General features: G+C 41.6%; 1 protein-coding gene across 3 annotated transcripts in view; it reads right to left on the reverse strand.

Annotated features, from left to right (window-relative positions):
* Nucleotides 1-224: 224 nt before the first annotated feature.
* The window catches only part of gabrd (gamma-aminobutyric acid type A receptor subunit delta), a 36426-nt gene continuing 19711 nt past the window's right edge, over nt 225-16939 (reverse strand). For 2 of the 3 annotated variants that reach the window (XM_054780613.1, XM_054780612.1), the window contains 8 exons: nt 16128-16243; nt 12017-12084; nt 9105-9325; nt 7139-7221; nt 6527-6664; nt 6062-6217; nt 4672-4883; nt 225-1239 (listed from right to left, as the gene is read on the reverse strand). In XM_054780613.1, coding sequence (XP_054636588.1) covers nt 916-1239; nt 4672-4883; nt 6062-6217; nt 6527-6664; nt 7139-7221; nt 9105-9325; nt 12017-12084; nt 16128-16239 — 1314 coding nt within the window. In that variant the 5' untranslated portion in view covers nt 16240-16243 and the 3' untranslated portion in view covers nt 225-915. The other variant, XM_054780614.1, reaches the window with a different exon arrangement.

Consider the following 16939-nt stretch of genomic DNA (forward strand, 5'->3'; position numbering starts at 1 on the left):
ATTATTACAGTGCATAAGAGCTTCTGTCAATATTGGTATTGGTTGATATCGGTAATGATATCGGTAATGAATTATTATTAGTAGTCGTTGTAGTAGTAGTAGTAGGAGTAGTTTTTGTGAATTGCCGATATCCAGAAATGTTTGTTTTAGGATATCATATGATGTACCATAGGTGGCTTCTTTTTTTTTCATGCCATTTTTTGTAATGCACACTCTCAGACCAGTGGCGGAAGAAGTCATTTAATGGTGAGGGACCAGGCAAATATGGAAGAAGGAGATAAGACACTCTTGACAGCGTCCAAAATGAAAAATGATTAGAAAAAAAAACAAAAGCAAGTAGCGAACCAGAACGGGGATGAGGCCGGTAAGGGCACAATGGCAATGAGGTGAAAGAGTTATCAGCCATGCAGAATAGTAGGAACACATCTTCATCATCATCATTGACATCGTCTTGTCATCCTTGCTTGAGTGGTGTTATATAACAACACGCATCCCACTCCTGACTGCAGCTCCAAGCGAACAATAGTTGTGTTTGAAGGATATATGTGTGGTCACTACTGCAGGGTGAGGAAGCTGTTAAAGTTGTGACCTTGCTCACTATCTGTCACTTATTTCTCACTAAGTCCCTTTTTGAAGGTCCCAAGCCTGTTTAGACAGCTCACCGCTTTCATTAAGGATTTCATTTTCCATTTTGACAGACTGGGCTGGAACATTTTGTTTCATTTCCTCTGAAGTTATTTTTGTGTGTTTCCCACAGTGCTGCATAAGACAATTTTAAGTGGCTCAGCTCCAGCAGTCCATATATACATATATATATATCTATATATATATATATATATATATATAGATATATATATATGTATATACACACACACACAGTCCTTCCTCTTTGGATGGCAGCCATGTTTTACATTTTTACATAGTGTATGCCACCCAGTAGATTACGTTGACCACTGCAAAGGTAAACGGGAACACGGCCCTGGCATATATGTCGATGGTGTCGGCGTCGATGGGCTTGCAGACGCACTTGGAACAGCACTTCTTCTCCTCCTCCTCACTCTCTCTCATTTGCCTGGACCTCCTCCTGGACTCTGACTCCTCAGAGACGGCCTCCCCTGGAATCTCACTGCTGGAGTGCTGGGCTCGGCTCTGGCGATTGGAAATGACCACGCCCTGGTTCATGCCGGTGACGGACAAGGAAAACAGAACCATGGCCTGTTTGCCGTTCTTCACGATGGCCTGGAAGGACACACAAGGAACCACTCTCTGAAGGACAAGGTCAAAACAGTCTGAATTGTAGCTGTTACTATTGCAGTAGAAGCTCTCAATGCGCCTCAATTTCAAGGTTTTCAGAAAAAAAAAATGCCTCTAAATTGTACAAGAACTCATTCATCGCGTCAGGCCAATCTTGGCCTCAACTGAGCAGGCATATATTTTGCTTTTGGGATTTTTTAAACTCTAAGGCTTTTATTAAGCAGAACAAATCTCAACAGGAGAACAGTGAAGTACAGAGTGGAACCTCAGTTAGCGCATTTTTCGGTTCAGAAAATGTACGCATATGCTAACTATCACAGTTACACCACAAGTCTCTGCTTTTCTTATTAATCACGGCTGCAAAATAATCCACAATTAAGCCAAAGAAAGTTGCAAGTGCCAGCATTTGATGGAGAAGGTGAGAAACACTATTGATTTGAACAAATAGTGGGCTGCTAATGAATTATATAAATGACCATCTTCCAGTGTTTATAATTTACAATGACAACTACAGGAAGAGAAAGGTGGAAGACAAAAAGACATTTCAAAGGCTACGAACAGAGGGAAGTATTAATGATAGTGGTTATGGTTCATTTTATTTGAACATGCGTACAAGTTACAATGGAATACATCACATAGTTCAATTCACAGTTCCACATGTCCAAAAGTAGTAGGAAGAAGCAAAGCTTATTTAATCCTACCCCTCATCAATTTCACATCAATTACGATACATTTGTTCACGTCCTGTATTCCGATGTAATCTTTACAAGTTGATACATGGGAAAATGATACAATAAAAAATGATAAGGTAATGTAACAGTGTAGAAATATAATTGACAGGGTTTTTCTTCAATCATAATAAATAATAATCACATCATTTGTATAATAGTAAATAAAAAATAATCAGTTTAAAGACGTAACTGAACTTAGCTGTAATAATGGCTGAGTACTGACAATGAACTCTCAAAAAAAAAGAGTAATGAGTGTTGTAGTGATTAGACATACTAGCATTTTGTACACAGTGGCTCGAAACTCTTCTTCCTTGTATTTTGCAAACATCAACTGTTTGTATTGTTTCTTGAAATCGCTCATCTCGGTGCTTTGTTTGAGTTCCTTACTCAATCCGTTCCATAATTTAAATCCACATACTGAAATGCTGTGGGTTTTTAGCGTTGTTCTCGCATTCAAGTGTTTTAAGTTTAGTTTTCCCTTACATCATATTTCTCCTCTCTTTTTGAAAAGTATTGTATGACATTTTTGGGTAGCAGGTTAATGTTTGCTTTATGCATAATTTTAGCTGTTTGAAAATTGACTAGATCAGCAAATTTTAATATTTGTGAAATAGAATGTTTTGGAAATAGAGGATTTGTATGTTCTCTATACGTGGCGGGGTCCGCTTTGGTGGCTGCAGGATTGGGTCTCTGATTTTTGCAGATGATGTGTCCTGCTGACTTCATCAAGCCGTGACCTTCAAATCTCACTGGATCGGTTTGCAGTTGAGTGTGATGCGGCTGGGATGAGAATCAGCACCTCCAAGTCCGAGTCCATGGTTCACGCTCGGAAGAGGGTGGAGTGTCATTTCTGGGTCCGGGATGAGATCCTGCCCCAAGTGGAGGATTTTAAGTACCTCGAGGTCTTGTTCACGATTGAGGGGAGGATGGAACGTGAGCTCGACAGCCGGATTATTGCAGCGTCTGCAGTGATGCAGATTCTGCATCGGTCCGTTGTGGTGAAGAGGGAGCTGAGCCGAAAGGCAAAGCTCTCAATTTACCGGACGATTTACAGTATGTTCCTACCCTCACCAATGGTCATGAGCTTTGGGTAATGACCGAAAGGACAAGATCGCGGGTACAAGTGGCCAAAATTAGTTTTCTCCATATGGTGACTGGGCTCTCCCTTAGAGATAAGGTGAGAAGCACGCTCGTCCGGGAGAAGCTCGGAGTAGAACCGCATTGAGAGGAGCCAGATGAGGTGGCTTGGGCATCTGGTCAGGATGTCTCCCGGACATCTCCCTGGGGAGGTGTTCAGGGCACGTCCAACCGGACGTCCGAACGACGTCCCAGGACACTTTGGAGAGACTATGTCTCTCAACTGGCCTGGGAACGCCTCGGGAGGAGCTGGATGAAATAGCTGGGGAGAGGGAAGTCTGGGCTTCCCTGCTTAGGCTGTTGCCCCCGCGATCAGACCTCGGATAAGCAGAAGATGGATGGATGGATGGACGTGGGATACTGGGCCCTCACCCTGGAGCCAGGCTTGGGGGTGGGGCTCGCAGGCGAGGGCCTGGTGGTCCGACCTTCACCCGTTGGGCCCGGCCGGGCCCAGCCCGAAGATGTCACATGGGACCTCCCCCCCCGTAGACCCACCACCTGCAGGAGCAAGCTTAAGGTTCCAGTGCAATGTGTTTTGGGTGGCAGTTGAGGGCGGGCGCCTGCTCGACCTGATCTTTGGCGGCCAAATCTGGTTCCTGGGACATGGAATGTCACTTCTCTAGTGGGGAAGGAGCCCGAACTTGTGCGAGAGGTTGATACATTCCGACTAGATATAGTCGGACTCACCTCGACCCACGGTTTGGGTTCTGGAACCAAACTCCTCGGGAGGGCCTGGACCTTGTTCTACTCTGGAGTTACTGCAGGGGAGAGGTGGTGAGCTGGTGTGGGCTTATTAATAGCCCCCCGGCTCGGTGCGTCTGTGTTGGTGTCATCCCCGGTGAACAAGAGGGTCATTCCCCTACGTCTTCGGGTTGGGAAAAGGGTCCTGACTGTCGTTTGTGGGTACGCACGGAACGACAGTTCAGAGTGCCCAGCCTTCTTGCAGTCCATCAAAGAACCATGTCCGGGCCTACGGTGGAGAGACTACAGTATGTCTCCCAACTGGCCTGGGAACGCTTCGGAATCTGCCGGGGGAGGAGCTGGACGAAGTGGCCGGGGAGAAGGAAGTCTGGGCCTCCCTGCTTAGGCTGCCGCCCCCGTAACCCGATCTCGGATAAGCGGAATAAGATGGATGGATGGATGGATGGATGGATGGATGGATGGATGGATGGATGGATGATTACCTACATCTCTATATACTAATACGTGTTTTCCACAGTTGATGAACTTGCATTAGCACAGTTAAAGTTATACTTGTAATGGCACTGGTGATACGGTCCTTGAGATTATTTATGTCTTGTATCTCCACCTGATACACCATGGCCTTCAAGTGCCATGGCCTTACCTTCAGAAACGGACAGAATGGTATTACTCTCTATAAGGTAATGTGTTAAATTGTCCCATTATGTGCTCAGGTATTCCATAGTCATGTTGAAGGTTGAAGCCTGTGGAGGTCTACTGTATGCCTACAAGCCATGTTAATTACTCACAACAGCGCCTTCAGCAGTTACCGGTTGACAGGACAACATGTACTGCATGGGTTCCTCACCTCGGAGCCAAGCTTGTTAGCCTTCACCTTGGCCTTCTCTTTGAGTCTGTAGTCGGCATTGTAATGAGCGAAGGCATACTCGATTAGCGCAGCGAACACAAAGACGTAGCAGATCCAGAAGTAGACGTCCAGCGCCTTGATGGCTGATGCGCGAGGCAGAGAGGAGCGGGCACTCACCATCAGGGTGGTCATGGTGAGGACAGTCGTGATACCTGTTGGGAGATACATGAACACAGGTTATGGTGTGCTACAGTATTTTAATACAACAATGCATGCTTTATGATGTTTTTACTGCTGCTAGAATCTCTGGTGAGGGGAGTTCGAGCAATCGAGCAATGTCCACACATCGTGGACATGAAGACAGTTCATCCATATAAGGAAATGTACAAATTCAGCGATTTTTAATTAAGAAAATGAAAAAAATTATTGAAATCACACATAAAATACATTCACAGTATACTACAGTTTATTGGACAAATATTCATATTTATTTAATGGTTTTTTTTTATCATGACAAGTGAGGCGCTGCCTCATCTGCCTCCCCTGACCGCATGTTACTGCCTGTATGGTATTTGATGGTCAGAGCAGATAATGACTGGTTTTCAGACCCCTCAATACAGTTAAACCGGTTAAACTGTGAGGTGGATGAAATTATGAATGGGGTGTCACGGGACCAGACGATAAACGAGATTGGGTCTACGAGAACGAGGCGAGACAAGATTTTAACTTCACTTTTCAGAAAAGTAAAATGAAAAAATGTTAAAAACATATCACAATATACACTATCAATAGTTTTAGAACACCCCATTTTTTCCAGTTATTTATTGAAATTCAAGTCATTCAAGTCTAATGAATAGTTTGAAATGGTACAACGGTAAGTGGTGAAGTGCAACAAAAGGTAAGATTACCCAAAACTGAAATATATTGTCTATTTCAGAATTATACAAAAACGTCTGTTTCAGGGACCCTAGAATGGGTCAACAATTTAAAGCTGTTCTGCTTCTTCCTTTTCTTTAACAGTGCACAAGGTTTATAGTATTATTTTTAATCTCCTACTTGCTCCTTGTTATTTTTTTAACACCTTCCTTTCTTTTCACACGGGAAGTCAGCAAAATGTAAATGACAAATTCTAAGCAAGTGAAACATTGTAAGTGTCCTCATGTCAAAGATATGGTGTGGATGAATTATCAGTAAAAGACACTTCTAAGCTTCTTCCTGCTCTTTGTCAGACGTGTTGAATTGTGAAAATGTAATCACATGCTGAATACAATTTGTTAGGTATAACTGAAATACCATACCATTTGTCACAACAGGCTTGAAACGAAAAACTATTCACAACCGATGAGCAAAATGGTTAAATTAAACCAAATCTGCTTAAACTGATACCGACCTAAGGACACACGAGCCGGGACTGCTGATTGGCTAATCCAAAAGGAGACCCAGGACATGGCCACCAGTAATATGGAAGGCATGTATGACTGGATGATGTAAACTCCTCGGTTCCGTCTCAGCTGGAAGCGAAGGCTCAGCCTTGGAAATCTTCCCGCTGAGAAGAAAAAGACAACCCGTGGTTAACTGTGGTATTTTTTTGAGAGTAATTATCAAATGTCTTCTGCTGTTCTTCAGAGTTATGGTGATGTCGGAGCAATATGTCTCTTCTCTGGAATCAAAGCTTTAAACTGTAAGACATCCAAAGTGACGTTGCAGAGTGCATTATTGCTGCAGTATGGCCGCTAGTACATTCCTTCTGTGCACAGAATATAAACCCTCAATTCAAAAGAATAAGTTACTTCAAAAAGATACATAAGAATGCATGAAACGCTAATGAAGTGTCAAACTAAAAATGGATACTCACCAGATTTGAAATTCATCATCTCTGTTACAAAGCGATAGTCTGTGATGGTGAACTGTGAGAGCTCCAGTTTGTCCAGCCCGTGGATGTGCCTCTGACTTTCCGACCAGTGGTACACAATGTCTTCTGAGGAGTAACCATCTAGAACAGAACAAAAAAGATTAACAGTTTATTCGGGAAGCGTACTGCAGTCTTTAATACAAGCATGTCCATACTGTAAATGACATTTGTGGCGCCCCTGTGTGCTGTTGGACTACATGCTGGCATTCATGTAATAAAGGCATCCTCAAAGTATTATAATCATTAGACAAATGGTCAATGACCTATGGACAATTAGTTGCTAATGCCTGCCTGTACATTTTGCCTGATGGAAGCCGTGTTTTTCAACCTTTCTCATATTTTACAAACATGTGCTTGTTAGCCCACAAAAGGTGTGTACCAAATTTCGTGGTGATCTACCTTAACACCCTAAAGTTACAGCTGGTCTTTTGTAGGGCGCATTGGGGTTTAACTTTATGATTAAATTAACAGTGCCACCATGTGGTGTATTTGTCAGAAAATTAACGCAGTCGGGGTGCATGTTTTGCCTTTTTACTTTTGTGTGCAGGAGCTTACAGCTTTCAAGATCGAGCATACACTCCTGTTCGTCCATGGGATACTTGGTCAAGTCCATGTCACATGCCACTGTTGAGGTAATTCTGGGAAGGAAACAATAAAGATGAATTCAGTCCTTAAAAACATTTAGTTGAAGTTTTTTGAAGGGTTGGGTTACTCATTAGCTCAATACATGATCTATATACTGTACAGTATATACTAACTGTTCACTGTAACTTTGCCTGTGAGCTGTTTGGGGACATTTTAAAACAGCACAAATATGCAGTGACCCACTTTGTTAAGAAAGAATGCATTAAGACCATCAAGTTGTAGGCCATAAAACAAAATCAGAGACACTGAAAATGTGAATTCTTCAATGTACATCGGCTCGGGGCACCAAGACATCCAACTCACAAGACGAGAGACATTGGGTCCAAGAGACAAGATGAGATTTTAACATTAATTTTAAGAAAAGTACAATAAAAATATTTCTGGACAAACCAACAATATAACTTTTTTTATTTAACTGCATCACAAAAAAATACAGGTGAGTTTTGAAATGAGTTTTGAAATTTGAAATGAAACGATATCACTGTCAACATTTTTTGAGACCAAATAAACGACTAATGTAATGATAATATATAATAATAATATATTATAAGAATGTAATATTTCTTTTAATACGCGATCATTCACTCTGTAAAGTTGTGGAATTGCCGTTTGTGACATGTATTTTTTAACAGGCTGTATTGTCTAATGTTTGCAGCATTTCTTGACATGCTGACTTTTAAACTGTCATAAAAAGTAGCATTTATTTTGCGATGACTCTCTGTGAATGCACACAATTTTGCGCTGTTCCGTTTGTATTTACTTTGACAAACAAACGTCTGTCAGGACGAAGGCTCTGCATTTCAACAAAGTGACTGGATGACTGACAAGAGGTCTCACTCTGTTTGCCGCTGTTCTATGAAACGCTGTTGCTCTATGAAGCGTCTCGCTGCTGAACCAATGCAGAGTGAACTCTCTTCCTGCCCTTTTTGGAGGCGAGAGACAAGGAAAACAGATATGCATGCACATGGCAATATCCATCTATCCATCCATTTTTTTTGCCGCTTATCCTCATTAGGGTCGCGGGGGTATGCTGGAGCCTATCCCAGCTGACTTCGGGTGACAGGACTGGACTGGTCGCCAGCCAATGGCAGGGCACATATAGACAAACAACCATTCACACTCACATTCATACCTATGGACAATTTAGAGTCTCCAATTAACCTAACATGCATGTTTTTGGAATGTGGGAGGAAACCGGAGTACCCGGAGAAAACCACTCCACACAGAGATGCCTGAAGGAGATTCAAACCCAGGTCTTCCCGATCACCTGACTGTGACTGTGTGGCCAACATGCTAACCACTAGACCACCGTGCGGCCCACATGGCAATATATGAAGGCAATTATCCAGTTTATTTCTATTTATCATGTGAATAATTAATTTATTTCTTATCGCAGGACATTTTTTTCTGAACGAGAAATCTCATCACGTTTTAATCTCACAAGACCTTGTGACATGAGATCTCATGACACCCGGCATATCAGCAATGCACTCATATCTTTCACTAACTGATCACTGACTTGCTTCAATTTTAAAGTTAATTTGTCATAAATTAGGTAAAAATGTCAGTTTGTGCCCCAGCAGTAGGCTGCCACAATGCCAGCTGCCTGCTGGGATACATAGTGGTTGTCTACAGCCATGTACAGTATGTTTGTGTGTGATTTTCTCAACTTCTAGTGCCCTGCAGGTTGATACTGTATAATGTAATTTCAGACGGTTACAAAGACAGTGAAGGCGTGCAGTGTGAGACAGTTGCAGGAACTTAAAGACGCACAAGTAAAAACTTTAGAGGTTACCATAGAAACCGTGTTTATTCGCCTATCATGGTGTGAATGAGGGCAGGACAGCAACATTTCCAACATTCTGCTTGTCCGTACCTGCTGCTGTACAGAATAACCCCATTGGGCTGCAGGCGAATCAGTTTGTTCTCCACTGTGACGTCGTGGAACCAAGCAGATTTGGCGTTGACGATGAAGGTGTCAGGCAGCCAAAGCTTGTCCACAAAACGACTATCCAATCCCAGTGTCTTGTTGGTGTGGTTGTAGGACAGGCGGTCATCATGCCAGCTCTGGCGTAGAAATACGGTCATGGTGTACTCCTGCCAAGAACAACACACACACACACACACACACACACACACACACACACACACACACACACACACACACACACACACACACACACACACAGACAGTCTGAATCATGGCTGTACCAACACACTTGAAATATAACATAAACATTTTAAGTGTTATTGAAGGACATTACAAGGCTATTTGTGATTTACAGTATCTCACAGTATCTCTTACAGGATTTCACTATCCACTGAAAATACATCAACACACAGCCATTATTGTCTAAATAGCTGGTAAGGAGAAGCTGAGACAGTGTTCAAATTGTGTCCAAAGTGTCACTAATTAGGATGAGCACCATTATCTAGCACTGCCTTAATCCTCTTGGGAATAGAATTCACCAGCGCTGCACAGGTTGTCACCGCAATCCTTTTCCACTCCTCCATGATGACATCACTGGTGGAGCTGGCGAATGTTGGACACCTTGCGCTCCACCACCTTCCGTCCTCTTGAGGATGTCTCACAGGTGCTAAATTGGGTTCAGGTTTGGAGGAGACATACTTAAGCACTACACCACCTTCGCTTGTCATCTTGGAGGTGTGTTTGGGCTCTTTATCATCTTTGAAAACTGCCAAGCAGCCTAATTTTCCTAGGTAGGGGCTCATGCTCTGCTTCACAATATCACAGGACATGTTGGAATTCATGTTTCCCCTCAACGAACCGCAGCTCCCATGTGCCAGCAGCACTCGTGCAGCCCAGAGCGTGACATAGATGAAAATAAGTAATTTTATGCATAATTAAATTAGTAATTATCAATTAAATTATTATTAATTATTAATTCATAAAATAATGTATTTATATGCTTAACTATTGGTAGTAAAGCTACTGTTAATGTATATTTTGCACTGTTAGAGTGTAATGTACATTTTCACCAGTAGAGGGCACTCGGTATCAGTAGCTCAGGGGTCACCACGGGCACCGCGGGCACCACGTTGGTGACCCCTGCAGTAGCTGATGGCATGTCAGAAGAAGTAAAAAAAGTTAGCCAGTACGTGATGAGGAAGTATACAGACACACATCGAGTGTGACCTTGGTAACCTGTATTTTCCTGTTTTTACTATAGTTTTTAAAGTAGTTTCACTACCATTTTGGTTTTGTGTTTTACATTGCAAGTATATTGTGTCATTGTAATACACAGTGAGAAGAAGCAGTTTAGTCAGTGCGTCAAGGAAGTGGAGAGACATGGAGTTCCTACAAAAATAAATATGTTGCAGCGGAGAGGAGTTGACCCCTCATTTTGTGTAACATAGGAAAGATGCAATTATCTTTCTACTCAATTTGTTGCCAGTTATTTAGACAACAATTGCTGTGTGTTAACTCATTTTCAGTGGACTGGAAGTCTATACTGCTATACAAACTGTACACCCACTATTCTTAAAGTATATGGGTCAGCCTCCTGAAAAGGGTAACAGAGAGGGTACTGTCACTTTAAGCAGCGTGACACACAGACGACAGTGATTTGCAGCTATAAGCGAATAAAAATATACTACAAAAAAACAGGGGAGACAGTGTTGAATATTTTCTTTGGTTGTGTTGTGTATAAAACCTGATCTGATGCTAATTTCAGCCCGTTTGCACATCGCCATTTTGTGACATGCAGCTGCTGCAATTTCGCAATTTCTCATTGTGCACCAAACATATTTTGCTGCATCCATAATTTCCAGGCTATATATTTACTGTATACTGTATATTTAAGCCCCATTTAAGGAGAAAAAAATATTTGTACATATATATGGACCACACCGATCTCTATGCTGCAGGTGACCACGTCGTAACATGGGATGTTTGGTACACAGAAAGTGTGTGTTTAAACTTTTAATTAAATAAATGCCTTTTTTCCAAACAGTGCCGAACAGTGCGTGTACCACGGCTGGTTAAACAGTAGCCTACCAGAAAAGTCATTAATCGCTGCCCTCCTCCTCCTCCTGGGAACTAAAACCACCAAAGTCGTCTTCTTCACTCTCAGAACCGAACAGCTCCACAATTCCCTTGCCACACACCCGTCAGTATCTCTCCTTCTTTCGTTGTTGTTGTATGATTTGGAATATGCTACTTTTTAAAATGTTGAAGCCAACAACCAATAATAAAACAAAGGTTTTTATTTAAAGATTAATCTTTAAATATGTTACTTTCTACAAAATAAGAGTAAACGGTCTGAAAAATAAATAAATATAGATAAAGATAAAATAAAAAAGATAAAATAAGATCTTGAGCAGGTTCACGGTCTAGACCAGGGATCTTGGGCTCAAAAAGTTTGGTGACCACTGTTCTACAGTATAGTATTGTCCCTTCAGAAGATTTGTGGTTGGGAACTGCTCGTATAACACCCACTTAAGCTGCCAAATATGGTTCCTTTACCAATAAGGGCTACAGTAATTTACATATTGTTCTTTTTTATTATGAAACCAGGCATGGTTTATTATTTAGGTAAGCTCTTACAGCAAAAAAACTGTTCTCAGTGGATTTGCACATGTTAACATTTAGCATCAATGCAAAATGTGTTTCTTACTACAAAAGTGATGAATGATGAAACAACTCAGGCAAATGTGACTGCTTCTCTCCAAGCCGTCCAGAGGGATAAATAAAAATATGGTAATAATAAATAATAATATTCAACGTCTGTGATCGTTTCTGTGTAGATAGGAGTGGCTCGACATTACCATGTTGGCTTCAGAGATGTGATCAATGCTGGCCACTTCAATAGCCATGGCCACGTTCACGGGGGGACCTGCAGGGGGAGACGTTAGCGCAGCAAAACAAACATGCATTCAAGCTATTCCACCCTCCCTCCACATACACAGAGTGCTTATCCTGCATCCTTACTTGTCTATCTAGTTCCCTTCCATATCGCCAACACTCCTGCCATGCACAGAGATTAGGCATTCTTAGCATGCGGTTTTACCACGCTAAGTGGCCCATCACACTACGGGGCCGTCATAAACAGCATTGAGTTTTCATGGCCTCACATGAGGCGAGCTTCTTCTGGCATTTCAGCACACACACACACACACACACACACACACACACACATTAGCCTGCAAGTGTGTGTGCCTGCAAGGCTTGACGGCATAAGCTGCAGGGGAGCTCAGCGATGCGGAATCGAGGCTATTTAGGCTGAACATTAAGGAATCACCTATAGCTATTCCCCCACCATTCAACACCTTACTCTAATTGTTTATGGAAAACTCCATTGGCCAGATCCTGCATAATGATGCTTTGAGATGAATTATGCAGTACATGACATGTTTACTACTGCACATTGTCAAAGTCACGATGGAGGAGAGTGTCATGTGATGCATTCACTATCGATGCATTCAATGAAGATGTGCACGGACCCACACATACACTGTATACAGTGAAACCTCGAAAGATGAATGCATGCATATGTCACAAGACTTCGACAAATGCCAAAAGATTTCATCTCAATCGGCATTTACAGTATTAAATACACATTTTCTTTACTGTGGTTATGTGGTTTGGAAAGAATCAGATACCCATAAAAACAGGCTAAAGTGACAATAAGTCAGTAATAATAAGAATGTCCTTTTTTTTATGAATTAATAAATATTAATAAAATCATTAATAAAATCATCTGCTGCAGTATCACAATCCAAAGGAGCTGAGGTGAGCACTACAGTAGCTTTCAATGCCAGGTAAACCGTACACATCTATGGATTATTGGCTCATGATGGCAACTAAATAATCATCCAAAGTGTGAAGGTATTTTGAGAAGGTTAAAGATAACCCCAAGAACGTGATGTGCAACTTGTGTCAGCAGCTTCTTGCATATCACACGACAACAACAGGTCAGGCTGTTACGCCAACGTCATTTTATAGCACATCTGTGGATTTTAATTTAATAAATTAGGCAGCTCACTGAGAGTTTTGGCAAGGTGTTGTTTTCAAGCCATTTTAATCCTATTTTATGTGCACATTGCTGATGCACCATATGCCCAATATGCCCACATGCACTTCAAGACAAGTCGGCAAGTGGTCGGCAAGTGGGCATATTACTAGGCCCACTTGCCAACCCTCATTTTTGGTTTTGTTCATCTTGCTTTCTGTGTTACTAAATACATAAAGGTACTGTTGTTGCACCCCTACCATGTTTATTTGTTTATCTTAGTATTTTAACTTTTTTCTTGGAAGTGCAAAATGATGAAAATAGGCGTGTCACCAGACAATACACAAGATTGGGTTTACAAGACGGAGACAAAACAAAATTTTAACATTCCTTTTCAGAAAAGCACAATGACAAAATATATGACAATATTTCGCAATCTACTAATTTCATTTCTACTACTCTTCGGCACTCTGTGTATGCTACCGGCCTCGCCTCCACACACCGTGATAAAGACACTGTATGCCTGACAAAAGGGCTCACTCCGTTCATGCCGTTGTTGTGTGGAACAAGCACACCAAGGTGCTGAAAGCAATGCACAGAGTGAACTCTCTTCCTGCCTGTCACATGAAATTGGCCACATTTTAATCTCGTGAAATTTTATGACACCTACAACAGAACCAGAAATGTCAGTTATGGCAAGAAAGTGGTATTCAGGCCTTTGTCCTGGCTGCTCAGTACAATATGGCTGTTGAGAATATGTTGAGAATAATAATACATGAAGTAGAACGGAATGTATACTGCAAAAGTCAGCTGTGTTAATCTTTATGTGTTTACGTGCATGAGATCCAACCTGTGAAGCAGTAATCTCAAGGTGTATGTTTGCATTTTAGCTCTTAATATATGGCAGTTTACGTATTTCTACACTTGTATGACAGTTCCTAAAAGCTACATGTCAATCATGTCATCAAACACTGAGCAGTAATATTGAATTTAAATATTTCCCTTTTTGGGGTTGACAATTTGACACTGAAACTGATCATTTTGATAATTGATATTACTTTGAATGGGGAAAAATCCATCCATCCATCCATCTTCTTCCGCTTATCCGAGGTCAGGTTGCAGGGGCAGCAGCCTAAGCAGGGAAGCCCAGACTTCCCTCTCCCCAGCTCAAGCTCCTCCCGGCGGATACCGAGGCGTTCCCAGGCCAGTTGAGAGACATACTGTAGTTTCTTCAACGTGTCCTGGGTCTTCCCCGAGGCCTCCTACCGCTTGGACGTGCCCTGAACACCTCCCCTGGGAGGCGTCCGGGGGGCATCCTGACCAGATGCCCAAGCCACCTCATCTGGCTCCTCTCAATGCGGAGGAGCAGCAGTTCTACTCCGAGCTTCTCCCGGATGACAGTGCTTATCTCTAAGGGAGAGCCCAGCCACCTTACGGAGAAAACTCATTTTGGCCGCTTGTACCCGCTATGTTGACCTTTTGGTCACTCCCCAAATTTAATCTGGGGAAAAATCTAAATTTGAAAAAATTGGAGGTCAAGCAGCGTCATAACAGCAAGGTTCCACTGTATACAAAATGTTGTTTTTTTCCAATGATGAAGACTTAAATAAAGTCAGTTTGCAGAAATCGTCTCTCCCAATGTGCAGGGTTTCCCCTAGGATTTTTTTAAGTTGTGGTGGTGCGCTGCTGCGTCTGCATTTTTTTAAAGGACAAATAGCAATTTTTTATGATTTATTTATTTATTAACTTATTCATTTAAAATTTTTCAACAACCAGCAGCACATGAGCCGAGAACATTGCAAAAGTTAATTTAATGGCAAAGTTGCTGAGAGCGCTTAAAGTGAACGTCTAAAATGTCGAGCTTTCTTTTGTTACCTGACCTATTTAGTCCAATAGTACTAAAGGTACAATTTGTACTATTTGACACAAACCAAAATTTTATTTGATGCATGTTTTAGAGTAATACAAATACATGGATATAATATATTTTTAGTTCAAAACAACACAAATAACAAAATAACAATTTAAATATTTTTGTTGTAGAAATCTGTCCTGTATAAACAGTATAAATTGAGAGTCCTGGGTTATGATAGCACAGGTATGTCCAACTTGCAACACTATTAAAACCACTTTGACAAAAAGAAAGTAGAGGTGATCTATTTGACATTTTATTTACAAAGCAGATCTCCAATCAGTGTGCTCCTTTGTCATTAAATACAGGCTTCATGTTTGAATAGAACACTTACAGTATAAAATACAAAGAGGTGAATCAAATAATATTTGGTGAACTATTCAGCATCAGCTGGTGAGCTACTGCTAGCTTACAAACTACTTGTTGGAGACCCTGTGATAGCGTCACTTTCTAAAGCTGTTCACACTACGTCTTTCATTCACAAATGTTTTCCAGTCTGCAATTCAGTTTCAGCTATTTGCATACTATAATAATGAGACATGATGTTGTTTCAGTACCATGACTCAAAGCATATTTGTGAATGTAGATTTGAATTGAATGTTTTATACTTTTTGAGACTATTTTTTGATGGAAGTGAGTTGAATGAGGAAAATGGCAGCACACAACAACATAAATGATTCCTGAATGGTCAGCGCAGCCCTTCATTTGAATGTGTTAGCAATCAAGCATTGAGCACAGGATGCTGCATGATGATGGTCATTGTGCACAAATTCACCTTTGCAGAACTGAGTTAAGCTGTGAGACTGAGAAATCTCTCTGCGTGGTCATTGGATGGTTCACATCTTGCAGCCATTGTTAGCCAGATGCAACTGATCCAATCTGTTGTTGCTTGTGTAATGCATCTCTGGCTGAGAATATTTAAAACCGCATATTAGAGTGACATCATGCTAAGGATGGCTGTAAAATGTGGGATGAAATGCAATCCAACGCCACCAGCAGAAGATCTCATACTCACCTCCTATCCCAGGGCGAAAGTTTCGGGCATAGCCCTTCATTAGATCATCCAGATTGGGTAACCAGGATATTTCAATGTCTGTACCTACATAGTCTCCTATGTCACTCAGCATGGCCCTGAAGGAGACACAAACAAGAGCAGCCTTTAAAGGACATTCAGGCACATCAAATACAGTCAGAAATCAAACAATAGAGTTTAATGCTCACAGAAAAACGAGCGTAATGATGTTTTGTCATTGGGCTTTGTATTTTAATTGTCTAAACCAGATTTTCGTGTTTTTTATAACTGCATTCTTTTTACTCTTTTTGACATTTAAAATCCATCCATCTTCTATGGCGCTTATCCTCACTAGGGTCGCGGGTATGCTGGAGCCTATACCAGCTGACTTCAGGCGAGAGGGTGGGGTATACCCTGGACTTGCCAGCCAATGGCAGGGCACATACAGTATAGACAAACAACCATTCACACTCACATTCATACCTATGGACAATTAGAGTCGCCAATTAACTTAACATGCATGTTTTTGGAATGTGGGAGGAAACCAAAGTACCCGGCGAAGTACCCAAAGGTGCCCAATCGAGTTCCCGAGATATATTATTAGTTTGTCCAGTCATATTTTTTCATTGTACTCAATGTTAAGATCTCGTCTCGTCCCGTTCTCGTGGACCCAATCTCATGCATCTTGTCATCTCGTGACACCCCTCACGTGTACCCATATCTCGCTCTGATACCGATATAGATGTGTACTCCAAAGTTCACCAGGATAGGCTCCAGCTTTCCTGTGATTGCAAACAGGATAAGCAGTAGAAAAA

The sequence above is a fragment of the Dunckerocampus dactyliophorus genome, chromosome 1 (assembly GCF_027744805.1).
Source record: "Dunckerocampus dactyliophorus isolate RoL2022-P2 chromosome 1, RoL_Ddac_1.1, whole genome shotgun sequence".
NCBI classification, from domain to species: domain Eukaryota; kingdom Metazoa; phylum Chordata; class Actinopteri; order Syngnathiformes; family Syngnathidae; genus Dunckerocampus; species Dunckerocampus dactyliophorus.